The 22254-nt window shown below is 43.6% G+C and overlaps 1 protein-coding gene across 1 annotated transcript in view; it reads left to right on the top strand.

The window, feature by feature from the left end:
• The window catches only part of LOC124555003 (elongation of very long chain fatty acids protein-like), a 227124-nt gene extending 209852 nt beyond the window's left edge, over positions 1–17272 (top strand). The window contains exons 8-10 of the mRNA XM_047128746.1: positions 11687–11851; positions 12394–12537; positions 17029–17272. Coding sequence (XP_046984702.1) covers positions 11687–11851; positions 12394–12537; positions 17029–17196 — 477 coding nt within the window. The 3' untranslated portion in view covers positions 17197–17272. The remainder of the gene's footprint in view (positions 1–11686; positions 11852–12393; positions 12538–17028) is intronic.
• The last annotated feature ends 4982 nt before the right edge of the window (positions 17273–22254 follow it).

Below are 22254 nucleotides of genomic sequence, written 5' to 3'. Positions count from 1 at the left end.
AGTTTGCAATCTTTATCTCCCTCCTGACAGGACTCTTACACCTGCTGCGTTAACCACCCTTCTTCAGCAACTTCCTCCTCCCTTCCTCTTCCTTGGGGATTTCAATGCTCATCATCCTTTGTGGGGCAGTGCCTTTCCATCTAGACGAGGTCTTCTTATAGATCAATTTATTGCAGACCACGACCTGTGCCTTCTTAATGATGGCTCCCCTACTCATTTCAGGGCCGGTCATGGTACCTTTTCTGCCATTGATCTTTCTCTTTCTTCTCCCTCTCTCCTCCCTTCATTACCCTGGTCGCCACACGACGACCTTTGTGATAGTGACCATTTCCCGTTGATTATCACGCTCCCTTCCCGCTCCCCGATGGACAGGTTACCTCGTTGGTCTTTCCAACGTGCCGATTGGCCTCTATACACTGCACAGCTCGTGTTTTCTCCCTCTTTGTCGGGTTGTATTGATGACGTCCTACGTGACGTGTCTGACGCGATTGTTCGCGCTGCTAGCCTTGCTGTCCCGCGCTCATCTGGACCATTTCGTCGCCAGCAAGTCCCGTGGTGCAGTATGGCCATTGCCATTGCCATCCGTGATCGCTGTCGTGCTTTGAAACACTTTAAGAGGCACCCATCCGTAGCCAGCCTTACTACCTTTAAACGCTTCAGTGCTAAAGCCCGTTATTTAATCAAACAGGGTAAGCGGATATGTTGGGAACGATTCGTTTCTTCCCTTGGTTCTACTGTCCCCCTGTCACGGGTATGGGCTACACTTCGTTCTCTCCAAGGTTGCCATCGGCAGTCCACCCTCACAGGCCTTCACCTCCCAGATGGCATTTGTACGGACCCATTAGTTCTTGCAGAACATCTTGCGACCCATTTTGCAGTGGCGTCAGCGTCAGCCTCCTACCCAACTGCTTTCCTTCATCAAAAACAGCTGGCTGAAGGTTCCACCTTATGTTTCACCCCTTGTGAGTCAGAATCTTACAACGAACCTTTTACTGAATGGGAATTTGTTTCTGCTCTATCTTCTTCTCATGATACGGCCCCTGGCCCAGATTCCATTCATAACCAACTGCTTCAGCATCTCAGTGCTCCACAACGGCAACATCTTCTTCGGGTGTTTAACCGTATCTGGCTCCAGGGTGACTTCCCTTCTCAGTGGAGGGATAGCATTGTGGATCCCGTCCTTAAGCCTGGTGAGAACCCCCTACCTGTTGACAGCTATCGGCCAATTAGTTTGACCAATGTTGTTTGTAAGTTACTTGAACGGATGGTAGCCCGTCGGCTCAATTGGGTCCTCGAATCTCGGGATCTATTGTCCCCTTACCAGTGTGGCTTTCGAGAGCGACGGTCTTCAATCGATCATTTACTTCGCTTGGAATCCGCAGTTCGGCAGGCTTTTTCCCAGCGCCGCCGATTGGTTGCAGTGTTTTTTGACCTTCGCAGGGCCTATGACACGGCCTGGCGCCATCACATCTTACTTACCCTTCATCAGTGGTGTCTTCGGGGCCCACTCCCGATTCTTATCCACCAGTTCCTGATCCATCGGTCATTCAGAGTTCGAGTTGGTACTGCTTTTAGTTCTCCACGGACCCAGGAGACGGGCATCCCACAGGATTCTGTCTTGAGTGTCCTTCTTTTCCTCATTGCTGTCGATGGACTTGTGGCCTCTGTCGGTCCCTTGGTCGCCCCTGCCCTGTATGTGGATGATTTCTGCATTTGGGTTAGTTCCTCCTCGATGGCATCTGCAGAGCGGCAGCTCCAGCTAGCTATACGGCGTTCCTCTGCATGGACCCTCTCACACGGGTTTCAATTATCTCCTTTAAAATCGCGAGTGGTCCACTTCTGTCGCCGTACTACGATCCACCCTGATCCAGAGCTCTATCTCGCTGCACAAAGATTGCCTGTGGTTCCACAGTTTCGTTTCCTAGGTCTTCTTTTCGACAACAAGCTCACTTGGCTGCCCCATATCAGACTCCTGAAGGTAGGATGCTTCCGTAAACTCAATGTCCTTCGCTTCCTTGCCCACTCCTCTTGGGGTGCGGACCGTTCCCCCCTCCTCCGTCTTTATAGTGCTCTAGTTCTGTCTCGCTTGGACTATGGTTGTCAAGTTTATGGTTCAGCTGCTCCTTCCACACTGCACGTGCTGGATCCAGTCCACCATCGTGGTATCCGTTTGGCCACCGGTGCCTTCCCTACTAGCCCTGTTGATAGTCTCCTGGTTGAAGCTGGGATCCCTCCCCCCCCCCCTTTCAGTTCGGCGGTCCCAGCTTCTGGGCCGGCCGAAGTGGCCGCGTGGTTCTGGCGCTGCAGTCTGGAGCCGCGAGACCGCTACGGTCGCAGGTTCGAATCCTGCCTCGGGCATGGATGTGTGTGATGTCCTTAGGTTATTTAGGTTTAAGTAGTTCTAAGTTCTAGGGGACTAATGACCTCAGCAGTTGAGTCCCATAGTGCTCAGAGCCATTTGAACCCAGCTTCTGGTGTCTTATGCACTCACTATCCGTTCCTCTCCCACTCATCCTTCCTATTCTATCCTGTTCCCAGACCATGGACGTCGCCCACCCGACTCCCGCCCTCTGGCGGGTTTACCGGTTGGGCTGCGCCTTGCGTCTCTTTGCCGTGATTTTCAGCTTCCTTCTTTGTCCTGTCTTCCTCGCTCCCTTCCCTCCACCCCTCCTTGGTTAGTTCCTCGGCCTCGAATTCGGATGGATCTCCGCCGAGGTCCGAAAGATTCCATCCCCCCGGTGGTTTTCCGTTCCTTTTTCCGCCAAATTTTATGGGAGTTTCGGGATGCTGTTGTTTTTTACACTGATGGCTCTAAATCTGCTGATCATGTTGGGTATGCATTCACGTCCTCTGTTGGAACGGAAAGTCATCTGCTGCCACCTACATGTGGGGTGTTTACTGCGGAATCGATGGCAATTTCCCAGGCCCTTACCTTTATTAAACAATCCCAACACAACCGCGTTTTTTTATGTACGGACTCGATGAGTGGCCTTCTTGCTATTGACCGGTGTTCTTCGCGCCATCCCTTGGTCTCTGCCATCCATGACCATCTCTCTGATATTCACCGTGCTGCTTGTTCCATTGACTTCCTTTGGGTCCCTGGCCATGTGGGTATCCCGGGTAGTGAGCTCGCTGATCGTTTGGCTGGGGGAGCAGTTACTTACCCTCTTTTTCTGTAACCCCCTCCTGCAGCGGATTTACGGCTTCACATCAAATCCCACTTCGCACAGTCATGGGCCAATTCTTGGGCGGCTACTCCCCTGTCTAATAAACTTCGTGCAATTAAGGTGACACCAGGCCCATGGCGTTCTTCCTTTCGCCTCTCCTGAAAGGACTCGACCACACTGTGTCGTCTCCGCATTGGCCATACCAGGCTGACCCATGGTTTTCTTTTGCGTGATGAGCCGCCCCCGCTATGTGGTTGTGGAGCCTTCCTGTCAGTGGCCCACATTTTGGTTGAATGCCCCCTTCTTTTGGCTCTGCGTGCTAAGTACAGACTCCCCCACATTTTACCTTTGATGTTGGCTGACGATTCCCGGATGGTCTCTCTGGTTCTCGTTTTCCTCCGGGAGAGTGGTTTTTATTCTCAGTTTTAAGGTTTATAATCTCTCTCTCTGGTGTTGGGGCAGGGCGGTGAGTGTTTGAGTGTTCGCACTGTAGGCAGTGTTCAGAGATTCCCGATTCACCTCCCTCACCGGAATCCTCTTTTCTTCCCCTTTTACTCTGTTTTCACCCTTCTTTTTTAAGGCTTGGTTAGTCTTTCTATTCCCATACGTACTTTCTGCTTTATAGCAGTTGTACCTTTTAAGTCACAGGTGGTCTTGCATATGCTGCTTCAGCATAGTGTTGGGTTCGTTCTCTTGCCGACTTCCATCATTTTTTTTTTTTTTTAACCAATGACAGCGTGACTGCCCTTTTACGTTTTCCCTTTTTCCGTTTTATTGTTCTGACTTTTCTGTGATGTCCCATTAGCAGAATGGAGTATATTTGAAACAAGGGACTGATGAGCTTGCTGTTTGGTCCCTTAAACCTCAAACAACCAACCAATCTCACGATGTCTAATTACTACTGAGGTCGCTGATATGGAGTACGTGGCAGCACAATGCACCTTATATGAACAACATATGTTTTTAGGTGTGTCCGGATACTTTTGATCTCACTGTGTACATCGGTTCGACAGGCGTTAATGTTTTTGGTGAAGATCTTTCTTACTCCAATAAAATTTGCATATAGACAGCGAACTTCGTAGTCTGGATCAGGCCACGTGCTCTCTCCAAGCCCATTTCAATTAATTTCAACGTTTCAGCTTAATGCCTAACAATTAATACATGCTAGTGTGCAGAGTGCGGCTTTTAACGGAGTAATATCAATTAAATTTCTTGTCTTCCTCGTAGAACTACGCCTTCATGTGGTACCGACCACGACACGTAAGCGAATCTCTAGTTTGCTCTTAGGAAACATTCCTATTTGAATGGGCCGAATTAACGAAACGAACATCTATACTTGCGGTAACATTTATATAAATCTTACCGGTTGGTTCTGATCGCCGTTTAAAGCCTCAGTAATCCTCTGACTGCGAAATAAGAACTTTGCTGAACAAAATGAAACCCTATATGATTAGTAGTATTTCCGTTTGTTGAGATTTATAAGAAGTATTCCTTTTTTATCAGAGTTAACATACTTTCATTTGCGTAGTTTATAACCCCCTGTGGTCAACGAACTTTACTGTATTAGTACAGTGTGTAGTAATTCATAGTGTCCTGAGATATATATATATATATATATATATATATATATATATAATCTCGCTCTCGCTCTCGGTCTGTGTGTTTTACAGAGTTATTCATTTCTCAACAATCCTAGAACTTTTATCCTAATTATATCGTGATGCGCCTATGCTGAAGATTATTCTGAAAGAGTTTATTAATGTTTTCAGTGTTTCCCATGTTATGTATGTATGTATGTATGTATGTATGTATGTATGTATGTATGTGACCACGTAGAATCAGTATCCCATAATGTACCCATTGTCTTGTATAGTCGAGCATCCTGATAAAATAAAGTGGTTAGTACTTAGCCTACCGTTGACCTCTCCCTCTCATACTCCGCTGTCCCTTGTAATCGCTGGAAATCCAGATATCAGAGCCACCAGTTTCCGAAAATATTTCGCTGCTATACAAAATGCAGCAAGTGTTCTGTACGACTAACCCTCAGGGAACCGATACTTACTGTGTAGTCATGCCGAAGCTATAGTGTTTCCCATTGCGATCATATATTTGTCAGGACTTAAGTAATTTCGTCACGGCTTTGCGTGACATTGCAAACACAGTGAGCGACGATACGACTAAAGACGACGAGTAAACTTGTTTCCGTCTATCGAGAGCTACACACGCTACACCTCCCCCGCCCCCGCCCTTTTCTCTCGACTGTTGCTCTGCATCTAGTCTAAGTGTGGACTATGAACGATGTTAATATAGCCAGTTAACCAGAAAGGGGTATTGCACTCAAATTGTAGAAGAGAGTAAGAAACCAGTTTAAGAAAAATCAGTCAGTCTGGAAATCAACTTGCACTGATACAGCCCCTTCTTTTTGTTCAATTTCGCAGAAATCAGAGGTAATAGAATAATCCCTGATCGGTTGGATCATCAGTAGTTGGAAACGACTGTTTTTCCGAAGTTAGATTTCCACCGGTGGCAGGAGTAACGTAGGATAAAACCGTAGACATCTACAGCCTTGGATGTCAAATTCTTCCATGACGATGGTATAACAATATGTAATTATTCATTTCACTTGCCATAAGATATCACGAAACATCCATCTGAAATTCTGTAGTTCATCCGAAAGTAAAGAAAATTTGGTTTTCACCGCTTGATACTTTACCGTACGAAATCAGAAGGCATGCAACTGAAATTGTATTTTGGCACCTACGAATCACGTGTCCTAAGCTGATTTCTCCCGAGGGTACGGTGACGCCCTCTTTTTAAAAAAAAAAAAAAAAAAATTCTTAATCAAACTACGCCTTTCAGCTGAAAAGCTAATCCTTTTTCGCGCATTATGCGGTAAGATGTCAATGTGTGGTAACAGCAGATGGATTTGTAATCTCTTGGTGTGTTCCTTAAGAGTGCTTATCAAGAAATTAATAAAGGTTGCGCTATAGTAATTTCCTCCTCTCTAAATATATCCGATGACGAGTCTTTCACGTGTCCCCTATCTTACACGAACGTCGTCCTGTTAACGTATGCCATTTCTTTGAATTAACATTTCACACTTTAACGCTCAGCTCGGATTCCACGATTGATGCACAGAGAGATGAGGTAAATTTCCGAGAATCGTGGCTTATATGACCGTACCAAGGACGAATTAATAATATTTAAAATGCAATATTATGGCTCGTTTTTAAATTATCCACAGCAGATGGAACGAGGAACGAGTACTCGGAATTTCATTAAGAGCGGCAAATTTGATTTCATAGTTGTTGCGTTCTTCGGGCGGCTCCGTAGTGCGCCAAGTAGTGAAAACAACATGGCGAGCCGGAACTGGATCCTAACTATGCGACTTTCGAGGTGATGAGACTAAGCGTGAAATTTAGACAGTCTCCCACATCCTTTCAGGCGAATGCTGTTTTCATTGGCATTCACGGTCACAAATAATCAGTACGCAATTGCTTAACACACCAAATAACAATAACTAAAAAAAAGTTATATATGGAATAAAAACAGCTTCCAGTTGCCGTAGATAATTCAAAAAGCTCTTTGCTTCGGTTTCAACCCATATAAATGGTCGTTCTTCAAAAATCTTCATTCGAAATATTTATACACAGATAAATACAACGTTCAAAACTTTAGGATGTTATAAAACACTACCTACGTATAGTGGAGGTTATTACAATAGACAATAAAATTACGTCCACTTGTTACCATAAATGCAAGCAGAATGGCCAAATGCACACACAGCAGAGTGGCAGACAGGCCAAGTGCCTAACATTTGATAAAGCCAAAAGTTATTAATTATTAAAATAAGCCACAACTCTAGTGTTACATGCGGACCATGATGTGCCGCCAACAGGCTAAGTCATAATTAAAATTGACAATCGTGAAAACAGCCATCTGGCTTTGTTCAAAAATGGCTCTGAGCACTATGGGACTCAACAGCTGTGGTCGTAAGTCCCCTAGAACTTAGAACTACTTAAACCTAACTAACCTAAGGACATCACACACATCCATGCCCGAGGCAGGATTCGAACCTGCGACCGTAGCGGTCGTGCGGTTCCAGACTGTAGCGCCTTTAACCGCTCGGCCACTCCGGCCGGCCATCTGGCTTTGTCATGCATAAAATAATACATAGATGTGACGCGTGTGACCAGTAACGGCTAAACATGCAACTATCGAGGCAACATTCATGTGTGAACAGAAATTAAGAAAAGTGCGCCAAGATGGCGCTGATACACCCTGTGGCCTATATCCGCAGCAGACATCTGATTTAACTGTACCACATGCTAAAACCGAAACATTTTTATAACAGTCTCTGAAGACAGTGAGTGACAGAAGCAAAAATTGTTACAATATGACAACTAGGCTTGTGAAAATTACATTAGAAGTGACGTCATTACACAGACATATTCAACATTTTATTGGCAACGCTTATGAAGAGCTTGACCTTTAGAAAACAGAGTGGCGCGATGTAATAATTATGTTAATTCAAGCATAGTACGACAACCATCGAAGATATTTTCATGTTTCAATTGCAGTTCGTCGTTAAAAATTGAATCCTTATTGTTGAAACTGCGTTTAAAACTTTGAAGTTCTTCCAATAAATCCAACCTATATACTTCCTACTCTCTTCACAAAATAGCTTTATCTTCCAAATTACTAGGGGAAAGTCCGATTTGAAAGAGATGTTCAGCGTATGTGGAGCCATGAATATTAATACCCTACTTTCCCAGTAAATGTTCCTTGTTCCTCGTTCCTCGTTTTAATTACTTTCTCCGTCTGACATTCATAAAAGGGGTTAAACCAAGGTCAAGAGCCTTTGACTACTACCTTCCGCAACTGGTGACTTTTTTTTCCATACATTACATATGCAAAGTTGCTGCAGCAGCCATTCCTAACATTCTTAAAAACAAGTTTAACGCACACAGGACGAAAGTTAAAAAAAGTAGAAAACAGCATAGAATACTTCCATCCCCAGACGTGGAGACGGCGATAGTGAAATCTAGCCATCACAAATAAGTGTTAACTCATAACTAGCAGTGAATCCGGAAAACGAAAAGGGCAAAAAAAAACTACTATCTCCTCAATACACATACGGTAAAGATGTGTTTTGTAGCTAGTGCCAACACGTAGAAGAAAAGCACTTACATGGTTTTAAGTATGTTATCAGCTATAAATCACTTTCGCCAGAGACATCGATCAAATATAGTGGCGTGACAGCTTACGCAGATATAGAGCACGATCGAGCGACGCTGTGGCTCTTGTAACAGAGTACAGAAAAGCCAGGTCTCGGTTTACTGGGAGACTTTTAAAATGGTGTGGTTTATCTGTGGCTTACAAGTCAGTCGTACGACTCAGCTCGTCCTTCTCTGATCTTAGCAAAGCTTCATAATTACTGACTGAAAAATATTCAAAGAACTGTGCGATATGTGGCGGATTCACTAACTGGGAAAGAGTTAACTTAATGAATTCCACTGAGAACAGTGCCCACAAATGGAAACTCTCTCATATATAATATAAAACTTTTGGCACAAGTTGTGCAATCATTTTACTACTGAAGAGAATGCTCTATACTGATACGTCAAAGTGGTGGAGGAAGGAAATGAAACACCAGAACATATGGCGGCTACTGTTGCCTATTACAAAACTTTTTCGCTATTGATCACAGTCACTTTGAGGTTAGCTATGGAGTGGACCGTGCCAAGGTCACAAACTGACTTCAGCATATCTCTCTTGATTCTGTAAACGTAGTGGTCACGGGGTATTCATTCCTGAAAGGGAAGGTGACCCGTTACGTGAAAAAGTGCAAACCATCACATTCCGAACAGTCATGTGTAGATAGCATAAATATGTGTTTGGAAGGATCATTATCCCAACAAGTTTCTGAAAACACGGTAGGAACGTTAGAAAGTATATCCGAAGAAATTTGAGATTCCGTTCCGAAGGCTTTTTGAATCGCAGTACGCTTTTTCAGTCATATACGCCATTATATTTCGTAAATCTAGGAATATATTCATTCATATCACCGAGAGGACTTAGTCTGAGTACACGTGTGGCCTCTTCACGGGCGTGCTCGGTAAGCTGCAAGTTTAGTTTGCAGTCACGAAGCTCGGCAGCAAGTTGAGCCCTGCTGCACGTGTCTGGAAGAATGCTGGTGCTGCAGCTCGTCAGCAGCACACGCAAACTTTGTCTAAACATTTCGTAATGTGCACTTCTTCTTACGGCTGGCTATTGTTCTTGCCCATGTCAGGCAGAAACTGCAAGCAAAACAGTGTCATCAGTCGCACCTGCAAAGTGTCACATGTCGAGAATCCTGGAGTGTGCGATAGTACAACGAAATGAAGAGAAATATCAGCTGAAGACACACAGTATAGCTTCCTTTTCTCTCTGCAAGAGATGATTTTACTGAATCTGCCTTCTTCATGGCACAGACGGTGACATTTGTAGCACTTGAGATTTAATTATCAGTTCAGTGTCTGTCGTAAGGAATTACAGAATTGTGGAGGTACAGTCGCCGCCTCAAAGTTTTCAGTATTGTGCTGGAACATGCAATCTAGGCTGCAATGTAAACATAAACAACAAAACTAAATTGCTATCATGTGTTAAGTGCCACAGGTCTAATTTGTAACCTGCGCAGGTAGCTGCGAGTGTTAACGCGACCGCTTCCAGAACGAAGAGGTATGCCAGATGCGTATTGAATCCTCCCGGAGAATTAACGATGAGAGGTCGGTGTGTCGGCCAGCTTGGAGGTGGTTTTCAGGCGGTTTCCCACGTCCCACCAGCTGAAGTCCGGGCTGGTTCCCGTGTGCCTCAGATACACGCTACACAACCATTTGGAGCTTCCTCACACTAACTACTTTATACGAAGACAGATTGGGTATGTTGCGTGCTGGAGGAGGGTGAATAGGAGATTTATGACCATAGTTGTTTGATCTCCTTAAACATTTACTCAGCATCACCGTTTACGCTGTCCCGTCGCATCAATGCGAATATCTGCCGCAAGCTTGATTAACCACCTTCTGCAGCGCGGAACGCTGCGGGTCTTGGAGGAACAGTGTCAATGAGTTTCTGTAAGATACCGACAGGAATGTGAAGCCATAGAGTCTCCAGTACTGTGCACAGCTGTGCTAGGTTTCTAGGTTGTGGATCCATGGTGAGAGCAGGCCGATCGAGGTGAGCCTACAGATTCTCGATTGGGTTTTAACCTGGGGCTCTGGCGTCCAAGAAATACGCTAAATTCATTCTCATGCTCTTCCAACCATGAGAGCTGTGTGACGCGTAAAACCGTTCTGCTACGAGGCGCCACCGTACCGAGGAAAAACGAACTGCATGTAGGGATGAACATGGTCCTCATGGATAGATGCATACCTTTGAAGATCCGTGGTGCCTTCCAGAATGACAAGAGATAACTTAGCAAATGTCACGAAAACATTCCCCAGACCATAACGGTTGAAGACGTTTGCTTTCAGACATTTCATCCTGCACACGCCAAAGGCTATCTGTCCGATATAGCATACAACGTGATTTATTTGAAAACGCCACCTGTCGTCACTCGGCACACATGCAGCATTTGCCGAAAGCCAATGATCGTGCCCTTTTCGACATCAGATAAATCGCTCAGTTTCCGCATTACGACGACAAGTGCACTGTTTTCCGCGTCTCCCGGACTTGTTTCACATACCTTCCACTGCTAGTACTGTCACCTGCAGTCTGTGAGTAGTTACTGCACTTGGACGTCGAACATTCTCGGTAGTCACACTGAAGTCACTTGGTGTTTGATATTTGATGTTTGATTTGTGGGGGCGCTCAACTGCGCAGTCATCAGCGCCCGTACAAATTCCCAATCTGTGCGCAGTCCAATCTAGCCACTTCCACGAATTATGATGGAATGATGATAACACAAACACCTAGTCCCTGGGCAAAGAGAAATCCCCATGCCGGTCAGAACTCAAGCCCGGGACCCAGTGATTCAGAGGTAGCAACGCTAGCTACTAGACCACGAGCTACGGACTAATGGGACTGGTCCGTGTAAGTTACAGAATACTAATGTCCAAATTGTCCATTAATCTCCATGAACATCTCTTCCATGAAATCGGGTGCTACTGGCCTCTCTACTTCATTTGACATTTTGTACGCGAGATGGTATGTTCCTGTGCTACACTGATTTAACTAAACCAGTCATTCAGTCGTTTGTAGTTTGGAAGCGGTGATGGAGGCTACTTGACGTCAGATATATGGAGCGTCTTAGATTTCTTTCTTAAACTTACCAATATACAAGCCTTGAAATACAAAACAACACATATCTCCAGCTAGTTCGATCACACAATTTAAAGCATGTTTCTAAGAGCACTGCGAGTAAGTACTAGATTTTAAATTTTTAAATGAGATAAAACTGTTACATAGAATGGTGAAGAGGAATGTAGGAGCACTGAGACTTTCCGATCGCAGAGCTGTAATTTGGTTTATCCAATTCACAGGTGCAGTTCGTGCTGATGATGGTCCACGCTTTCCAGCTGCTGTTCATCGAATGCGACTATCCGAAGGGCTTCGTCTGGTGGATCGGCATGCACGCTCTCATGTTCTACTTCCTCTTCTCTGATTTCTACAAACAAGCCTACAGAAACGATAGGAAAAGCAAGAAGGTTTGTAACAAATCTTAAAATATTCGTTAAGAAAACAAAAGCGGCAGTTGACAGCGAGCAGACTTCACTTCAGCTAATGAAGCCTTTGGCATCGCAGAAGTGAACTGCTTACGAATTGCGCATTCATGGAGAAAAAAATCTCGTACATGTCCTGAAACTGGACAAAATTCTTTAGATTTCCTTGCCGCGTTAGTTTTCAATATGTCAAGCTTTCGGCGGCTTCCTTAGTTATATACAGGAACTGTGAAACATAACTGCTTCTTTGCTGGTATTCTGTGTGTAACAGTCTGCAGACTTACTTCACAGTGCGGTCACGTAAAGATACCATTAAAACATACCACTGCGAAAAAGAGAGAATTTTATCTAAGTATTTCGTCGAGAACAACATTTGCATTACCTGGTTTCTCATCTTATTAGAATATCCGCACAACTGTATTTTGCTTTCAGAAAATTACTGCTGAGTTTCTCAGATTGCTTTTATTGCGTATCTGTATGCTGGCTTGCTGCTGAAAGCCAAACCGATTTACACGCTCTGTTCACAGGATGACGATGCCACTGCAGTGACAAGCAACAAAACTGAAGCAGTTACAGAGAATGGACACCTGAAAGAGGTTGAAAAGAAGGATGCGGCAAATGGAACAGTGCATAGTTCAATGAACGGATATCTCCAACACTCAGAGTCAAATGTAAGTATCCTGAAGCCCTCTTTTCGAATTCGTATTCAAAGAAATGAAAACTGATGACACAAGATCGCAGTGTAGCGTGGCTAACAAGGAAGTAAGTTTTTCGAATCCCACTAAATCTGACACCAGTGACATTTCTGGGAAATTTCAGATACTATGTTACACTGAAGTTACACAGGGTGTAATATATATTTCTACTGGTGACTGAGGACGGTGTCCTGAATAACATTACACTGATGAACCGAAACATTGACCACCTACCCAATAGCTTTTGTCAGTCTTTGGAACGAAACAAAACACTGATTCTGCGTATCAGGGATCCGACAGTTTGTTGGAAAATTTGTGCAAGTATGTGCCATAAGATGTCTACGCACGTCATGAAATTCGCTTCAATAACGAGGCGCTGATTTGCGTACGCGGCGATGGCGCCCGATAGCGACCCAGATGGGTTCCATAGGATTTATGTCAGGCGAATTTGGGCACCGAGACATCGTGGGTTCACTATAATGCTCCTCAAACCCCTGCAACACGGTTCTGGCTCAGAGACACGGATAATTATACTGCTGAAACATCACATCTTTGCCGGGGAAGACATAAAGCATGAAGGGCTGCAGGTGGTTCGCAGCTGTCAGCGTCTCTTACATTACTACCACAGGTCCGACGTAAGTGCAGGAGAATGTCTCCCATAGTATAACACTGCTCCTACCAGTCTGCGTCCGTGGTGCGTTGCACGTTTCGAGCCGCCTTTTACCTTGATGACGGCGTCTGTAGAGACGACCATCGACCTAATGTAGCAAAAATGTGACTCACCCGAAGAGCCGCCACGTTTCCATTGATCGACGATAGATTGCCGATGGTCCCGTGCCCACTGAAATCTTGACGCTGTCGTTGGGTCAACATGTGAACACGTAGAGGTGGTTTGCTGCGAAGCTCCATGTTCAACAATGTACGATGAACGGTGCGCTCCGAAAACACTTGTGCGTCCACCAGCTTCACTTGTGCTCCTTCGGCAGAGATGCTACAGGGGCGACAAATCACCATCTATCCTACTTTACAGAGCAGGCAAGCCTCTGAACACCACTTTTTGTGAAGAGCCTAGTGGTGGTTTCACTATCCTCCTACCTCTTTCCGTAGATTATCACGGCAGTAGCACGTGAATGTTCAACAAGCTTCGCCGTTTGCGACATTCTTGTTCACAGGCTCTGCGTAATAATAATCTGCCCTTTGTCACTTATATCAATGGCTTTCCCCGTTCGCAGCCCATATCTTAGCTAGTGTGATCCCCCGTCAGTGTCTGCTGTGCTTACATACTTTTGTCACACCGCGTCACGTTCCCGCAACGCCACCAGGTGGCATCCAACGTAGAGGTGGCTAGTGGTCGTAATGTTTTGGCTTGTCAGTATACATCATTTGCCGATGAACAATTACAGCTATTAGAAGTTGTATGTTTTATGTTGATTAGTACCTCCAAGTGCATATGACAAGAGCAAACCATTAATGCTTATTTTCCCTGGTCATAAGGTCAGGTGCTAAAGTGTGGACGCAAAACGGTTAGTGTATACCGACAGGCGTAGTCCACTTAGTAGTGCAGTCACGGCCGTGCAGAAAACTTCGGGTCGCAAAGTTTGTCATGTTTGTGGGAAGACTGTACGATGCAGAGGAAAAACAACCAACACACTGTGTGTACATATCAGGGTACCATACAAATATATCTGCACTTACAGGCGCTTATATCCTGTATAGTGGTTACACGATACACTAAAAAAAGTCAACCTCGATTAACATAACTAAAATTAACACATAGGGAATATTTAAGCCTTTAATTCAAAGTTTCATGATACTTCAACGGAGACTTCTCCCTTCCTATCCGCGGATAGTACTTAAGGCTGGCAGAGTGAACACGTACTACAGGGATCATCGGCAACGCAACCCACTATAAAGAAATTTTCTTATGACGGCTACTTCATGTATTTAGATAATGAGAGGTGCATTATAGATGAAGTAAAGATGACAGTCTACATTAATTGAATGTGATAGGCCTTTTCCAATGATTCAGAATATGCGATGTGTGTAAACAACTTTCACACACTTGGTGTGTCTGGAGAAACCACTCAACTACTATGAATAAAATTGAGTACTTTCTGAGCTACTTGTTGCCACAGAGTTAAGACCTATAGCGTACTTCTTGTACGGCTGTCTTCTTGCAGTGAACAGAAAAAGTAATGATAGGATATTGTGCCTCTTCGCTGGCATTCGGACTTCAGTTTATCGATTTGTTTTATCGTAGGCGTATAAAATGTCTCACATTTATTATTAAACTGCTGTTTATGCGTTGATTCCCCTCCACCCGTGCTCCTTTCTTGCCCAGTGACACTTTTCGTTAATATCTAATAACACATCAGTTCGGGAGAATAATTTTGGTGAATCTACTTGCGAGCTAAATTTTACACGGTACTCAACTGCCACACACAGCTGGACTCAGCTTAGACAAGGTGGGAGTGTCTGCACCACCGTCCAACACACAGCCCTACAAGCTGTATTTTACAAAGTAACTAAATGAAATTTTAGTGTCAGGAAATCAATAAGTCGTAACAAAATAAGAAAACCGATGTGACTGGGACCGTCACAGGTGAAATCAAATAAATAAGCTTAATTAAATTTTAGAGACAGCAAAGGACTTGGGAGAGCAGTTGAACGGAATGGATAGTGTCTTGAAAGGAGGATATAAGATGAACATCAACAAAAGCAAAACGAGGATAATGGAATGTAGTCGAATTAAGTCCGGTGATGCTGTGGGAATTAGATTAGGAAATGACACACTTAAAGTAGTAAAGGAGTTTTGCTATTTGGGGAGCAAAATAACTGATGATGGTCGAAGTAGAGAGGATATAAAATGTAGACTGGCACTGGCAAGGAAAGCGTTTCTGAAGAAGAGAAATTTGTTAACATCGAGTATAGATTTAAGTGTCAGGAAGTCATTTCTGAAAGTATTTGTATGGAGTGTAGCCATGTATGGAAGTGAAACATGAACGATAAATAGTTTGGACAAGAAGAGAATAGAAGCTTTCGAAATGTGGTGCTACAGAATAATGCTGAAGATTAGATGGGTAGATCACATAACTAATGAGGAAGTATTGAATAGGATTGGGGAGAAGAGAAGTTTGTGGCACAACTTGACCAGAAGAAGGGATCGGTTGGTAGGACATGTTCTGAGGCATCAAGGGATCACCAATTTAGTATTGGAGGGCAGCGTGGAGGGTAAAAATCGTAGAGGGAGACCAAGAGATGACTACACTAAGCATATTCAGAAGGATGTAGGTTGCAGTAGGTACTGGGAGATGAAGAAGCTTGCACAGGATAGAGTAGCATGGAGAGCTGCATCAAACCAGTCTCAGGACTGAAGACAACAACAACAACAACAACAACAACAATTAAATTTTAGTACCGCAAATCTTTTATGCGGTTATATGGTAGTAGGTCACTACTAGTATTATTAGATACTTCAAAAACTGTCACCGTGTATTATTTTCCTCGCGTTTATCCGACCAAGCCAACCTACTCACTCACCTACGTACCAATCCATCCCTCCACCAACCCAACTAACTACCAATCTATTACCGCTCGTCGAAGTGTTTCTACTTGATTTACATGGAGTGTTAATCACCGAAGGGCACTGTTCGTTGCGGAACGTGGCTCTCAAGGTTTTAAGGTATGGTCCAGGTTTTCGGGGTTTATTCTTAGTCACTGTTCCGCAAATTACTCCGTTGGGAGCAACTATCACCATTGCCCATTGTCCTCATCTTCGTCGAAGTTTTCGTGAATTAGTTCAGACGAATGTCAGGATATTTTCTTAAGCAACCGGGACCGTGTCCTCCTCCAACATTGCCCATCTAAGCTAGTTGTCCTGTTTTGAAGAGGTCTAAGAGATGTTAAGCTTTAATTTTACTTCAGAAGCGTTTCGTGCAATGCTAACAATTCCATGCTGCTCACATGGTCATTTGGAGCTGGCCAGTTTCGTCCTAAACTTTACAATGTTTCCTCTCACGAAGTAAATGCCGTAACAGTGCAAACTGAAATGACACTCTTATTCACAAAGGACAGGGTTCAGTCCCCGTCCGGGGATACAAATTTAGCTGCTGGATAGTTTCCCAAATCAATTAACATGACTATCACTAGGGTGCCTTCGAGAAGAGTATGGGCAATTTTCTGCCTCCCTGCCGCCGCCGCCTCCTCCTCATCCAGTACGTGTCAGTGCTCAACACCTCGTTGTGTTTAACCCCAATGTCGATACTTTCCTTCACACCGATCTCGCTCAAACTCAACATCTTCGATAAATAAAGCTAGACAATATGTTCAAGAAATTTAATAGATTTCATAGCAGAGGAATCTCTGTGAATTTCTTTCATAAAAATCTGTGTGAACTGCACGAAATATACCCAAGCTATGTTTGTCTTAAAGTAAATTACAATTAAATATTTGTTGTATCTGTTGCAGGTTGATGGGGTAAGATCGCGAGCGAAAGAAGCTGCTCCAGTGAAGGAATCAGATATAGGAGATGAGTCATCGAAAAATGTCTCCGAAATTGGTTTCTGGGAGCGATTTACCATGAACTTTCCAATGTTTTGTATACCTGACCAGACAGTTCTCTTGCAAAATCACTAGTGAAATCGCCAAGTAACTTATTTTTTGTACATATTAGTGCAAGCACTTCCTAATATAATGGACGTGAGTATGTTAAGAGTGTGTTAGTAATTTTGTGCATGTGAGACTGAATCTAGTGTAGGTTCAGTTCATATCTGTGATCAAAGACAACAGCAGAAGGAATCTGAATGTGCTGTCCAACGGAAGGAACACAAACTCACCTGATGGACCGCATCTTCTCTGTCAACACCCATTCATACAGTAAATGTGCAGTGCTCTGATTATTATAATTTACGTTAGGTTCAACTGAAGAACCGTAATTATTGGTGTACGGTGAATCTTATGACAGAGTACTGGCGTGTAACAGCAGTGAAGATGATAGTCACTTCCTTGGAAGTAAAATCCAAATCACTTAATTCCTCTTAACAGGAGGGTTTGTAAAGTCACAATGTACAGTCGTGTATGATCTACCAAAGTTGAAGTTCAGATTATGATTTGTTTAAGTATTTGAATTTAGTTATCAAACACATTTGGTATCACCAAACAGATAACCAAATCTGATTTTTGTGAAAGAGACCACGAAAGCGAGAAACTTTATCGATAAACAAAACGTATAGTATAGAGTTTGATGACTGACGCTAAAGAGAGCGACTGATGTGCCGAGGCGTCGCTGGTGACGCTTTTGTGGCAGTGGCAGTGGTCGTGGCGGTCGCGGCCAGCACTTGTTCGCAGTTTTCTCAGAGAATCCTGCGCCCACATAGCAAAATAAGAATAGGTGCCCCGTGATTTGAGAGGGGTCTTGAGCGTGTACGAAAACAGGCTTTTTTGTGAAAAATCAGTCATTCGGTTCAAACTATGACGCTTTTAGTATTTCACTGCATGTTGTAAATAAAACAAAAGATCTTCGGAATATGAGAAAAATTTGTTAATGGTTGGTCAAACTGATTTATTTGTGTAACTTGTATAAATTTTGCAAAAGCAATGACCGTTAATTTACTCGCGGATTACTTGTTTTCATAATCTTTTGTAAATTTGCTACTTATTGCGTTCGTTGAGAACGATGCTGTTGTTTTTCTTTTGTAACATTCTTAAAATTTAAATACGTTGCATATCAGATTTTTAATAAATTCACTTTGTTATCGATTGTTTGTTTTCCATCCCTCCTTCCTTCCCAACCCACTAATTGCTTAAGCTCGCAACAAGCAACACGATCACTTTTCACGTACATAGTATCCATAACTATACTTTCGTCTCCTGATAACTTCTACTGATGATCAAACCACAGTAACAGTAAAACACTACAAGAGTAGCAATAATAATGATGCGAAGATGCAGGATGTCATAACCATCATATTTCAGTAAACGGAAGAGGAAAAAATATTATCGTCCGAACTCCCTCCATGCTGTGTGTTCTTTTTCCGTGTTTCAATGGGCCACTGTCTGATCAACCACATAGTCAGTCAAAACCGATGAACCCTAAAATAGACTAATTTTTTAAAGTCTGAAGAAGTCTAGGGCAGAAGTCAGTACCGTTTATCGATATTGGTTTACTCTCCTCCCCCCCCCCCCGGCCCCCCTTCCCCCCCTTCCCCCCCTTCCCCCCCTTCCCCCCCTTCCTCCCTCTTTTTATTTTTATTTTTCACAATCCCTATCCCACATTGGGCCAGAAACTTCACATGAAACAGATACACACTTGACATAAAAAGTTTTCGTAAGAAGAGAATATGTCCCAGCATTTTAATGTTCTGGGAAGTTTATGACAGTGAGGGAGCTCAAACTAATAACTAGGTCGTAACTTCGACCTTTACTCTATAGAAAAATATTCAAAATTGTATTAAGAACTGGAAGCACCAATCTAGGAGGTGAATAAACTACCAATACTATTTTTTTTGTATGACTGTTTCTCAACCTCGTGCTTTGGAAAAAATTTGGGAGCAATTCGCCATCTCTTTTCTATGGTACTGGAGCGTAAATCTACCGAACACAACTCTGAAATTGCTAGTGTCAGGCCTCGGAGATTATGTAAAAACTCCATGCCTCTGGCATGGACGTGTGTGATGTCCTTAGGTTAGTTAGGTTTCAGTAGTTCTAAGTCTAGGGGACTGATAACCTCCGATGTTAAGCCCCATAGTGCTCAGAGCCATTTTGAACCATGGTGGTAACATAACTGTCAGTGCATGACGGTCACCGCGCTATAATAGAGTTCCGAATTCGAAGAGTTCATCCACACTTGGAGCTCCCTCTCCTTCAACATTACAGTGCCAGCCAACCCATGAGCGCTGCAACAATCAGACGCCTTGGGTTCACCATTATCAATCATCCTCCATACAGTCCCGACTTGGCTCCATCAGAATTTCGTATATTTGCGAAACTTACAGAACACATTCGAGGACTTCAATCACATATTGATGAAGCGGTGCAAGCACAGGTGAGGCTGTGGCTTCATCAACAATGTCACATTCTACAGCGACAATATCAACATACTGTTAAGTCTCGAACGACTGGAAAATAGTGCAGGTGACTCCTGTATATAAGAAGGGTAGATGGACGGATCATCATAATTACAGACCAATATCCTTCACATCGGTTTGTTGCAGGATTCTCGAACATATTCTCAGTTCGAATATAATGAATTTCCTTGAGACAGAGAAGTTGCTGTCCATGTATCAGCACGGCTTTAGAAAGCATCGCTCCTGCGAAATGCAACTTGCCCTTTTTTCACATGATACCTTGCGAACCATGGATGAAGGGTGTCAGACGGATGCCATATTCCTTGCGTCCGGAAAGCGTTTGACTCGGTGCCCCACTGCACACTCCTACCTAAGGTACGAGCATATGGGATTGGTTCCCAAGTATATGAGTGGCTCGAAGGCTTCTTAAGTAATATTAAGTCCCATAGTGCTCAGAGCCATTTGAACTTCTTAAGTAATAGAACCCAGTACGTTGTCCTCGATGGTGAGTGTTCATCGGAGGTGAGGGTATCATCTGGAGTGCCCCAGGGAAGTGTGGTAGGTCCGCTGTTGTTTTCTATCTACATAAATGATCTTTTGGCTAGGGTGGATAGCAATGTGCGGCTGTCTGCTGATGATGCTGTGGTGTACGGGAAGGTGTCGTCGCTGAGTGACTGTAGGAGGATACAAGATGACTTGGACAGGATTTGTGATTGGTGTAAAGAATGGCAGCTAACTGTAAATATAGATAAATGTAAATTAATGCAGATGAATAGAAAAAAGAATCCTGTAATGTTTGAATACTCCATTAGTAGTGCAGCGCTTGACACAGTCACGTCGATTAAATATTTGGGCGTAACATTGCAGAGCGATATGAAGTGGGACAAGCATGTAATGGCAGTTGTGGGAAAGGCGGATAGTAGTCTTCGGTTCATTGGTAGAATTTTGGGAAGATATGGTTCATCTGTAAAGGAGACCGCTTATAAAACACTAATGCGGCCTATTCTTGAGTACTGCTCGAGCGTTTGGGACCCCTATCAGGTCGGATTGAGGGAGGACATAGAAGCAATTCAGAGGCGGGCTGCTAGATTTGTTACTGGTAGGTTTGATCATCACGCGAGTGTTACGGAAATGCTTCAGGAACTCGGGTGGGAGTCTCTAGAGGAAAGGAGGCGTTCTTTTCGCGAATCGCTACTGAGGAAATTTAGAGAACCAGCATTTGAGGCTGACTGCAGTACAATTTTACTGCCGCCAACTTACATTTCGCGGGAAGACCACAAAGATAAGATAAGAGAGCTTAGGGCTCGTACAGAGGCATATAGGCAGTAATTTTTCCATCGTTCTGTTTGGGAGTGGAACAGGGAGAAAAGATGCTAGTTGTGGTACGAGGTACCCTCCGCCACGCACCGTATGGTGGATTGCGGAGTATGTATGTAGATGTAGATACTGGGTTCTCGTTTGGAGAAATTTGTTCGTCACCAGAGTAACTATGTTCAGAAATAAACATGCAGGCATGAAGAATAAAGGTGTAAAATATTAAGGAAGTTAGCTCTGTTTGAAAGTCTTGGAGTTTCCCATAAAAAATTGAGGCTTTACCTTTCATCACCTTCTCGTAGCATCAAATCAAGAATCCACAACCGACCGTCGTCGTCTTCGGCGAGAGGAAGATATCTTTATAAGATTCCAGGTAAATACAGAAATACTGCAGGATGGGCTTGATGAAGTCAACGATAGCCCTTGCGTGTACGGCAGTGTAACAACCAGATACCAGTGAACCTCATTCCAACGAGGCGAAAGTGTTGTAAATGACGTTACTAAATACAGGAAAATCCGTGGGATTAGCTGATTCTGCTTACATAAATCCAGTATATTGAGCGTCGGTAGTTGAAAAGACCTGATATCGTGTGACTACAGGATTGGCCACGATTCGCTGCAATCATTTAAAGTGTTTAATTATATGGGTGTATGCATCTGGAGCAATTTAAGGTAAGATAGCGTAAATTTAGCCCTTGGAGGGAAGCAGTTAACATATTGTCGAAGAGTCCTAAGGAAGTGTAATTAGGTCAGAAAAAGTCATCTTACAGAACTTTTAATTGATCAGTTTTAAAGCACTGAATGTCCGTCTTGGACTATTACCAAATGGAATTAACAGAAGAGTGTAAGAGGACTAAAAGAATAGCCCAGCTTCCGTCACTGGCTTAAGCCAGAGCGAAAACATGGAATAAATAATGAAATTCCAATGGTTGACGCCAAAAGAAAGTAAAATCTTATTCTTCTAATTTAGAGAGAATTTCCCGCTGCTAGCAAAGAATTTGCGTACTTATCACTACGACGAAGCTAGGAAAACTAACTGACTGACTCTCTCTGTGCGTGTGCGTGTGTGTGTGTGTGTGTGTGTGTGTGTGTGTGTGTGTGTGTGTGTGTGTGTGTGTTTCTCCTCGCACTTTTGTAATCGACACTTTTTCTAAATGGTAAGTTACCCTCGCCCCCCCCCCCTTTTTCCCATGAATTATGCCGTCAGACATGTTAAGATGTTGATTTGTTAGGTTCCCAAACAAGCTTGCATTTGGCAAGTGGAATAGAACGTGAGAAAAACATTAGTACCATACTTACCCCCCCCTAGACTCTT

Source organism: Schistocerca americana, chromosome X (genome assembly GCF_021461395.2).
Source record: "Schistocerca americana isolate TAMUIC-IGC-003095 chromosome X, iqSchAmer2.1, whole genome shotgun sequence".
NCBI classification, from domain to species: domain Eukaryota; kingdom Metazoa; phylum Arthropoda; class Insecta; order Orthoptera; family Acrididae; genus Schistocerca; species Schistocerca americana.
Note: the sequence above shows the minus strand (reverse complement) of the source record. Positions and strands in the feature narration are given on the sequence as shown.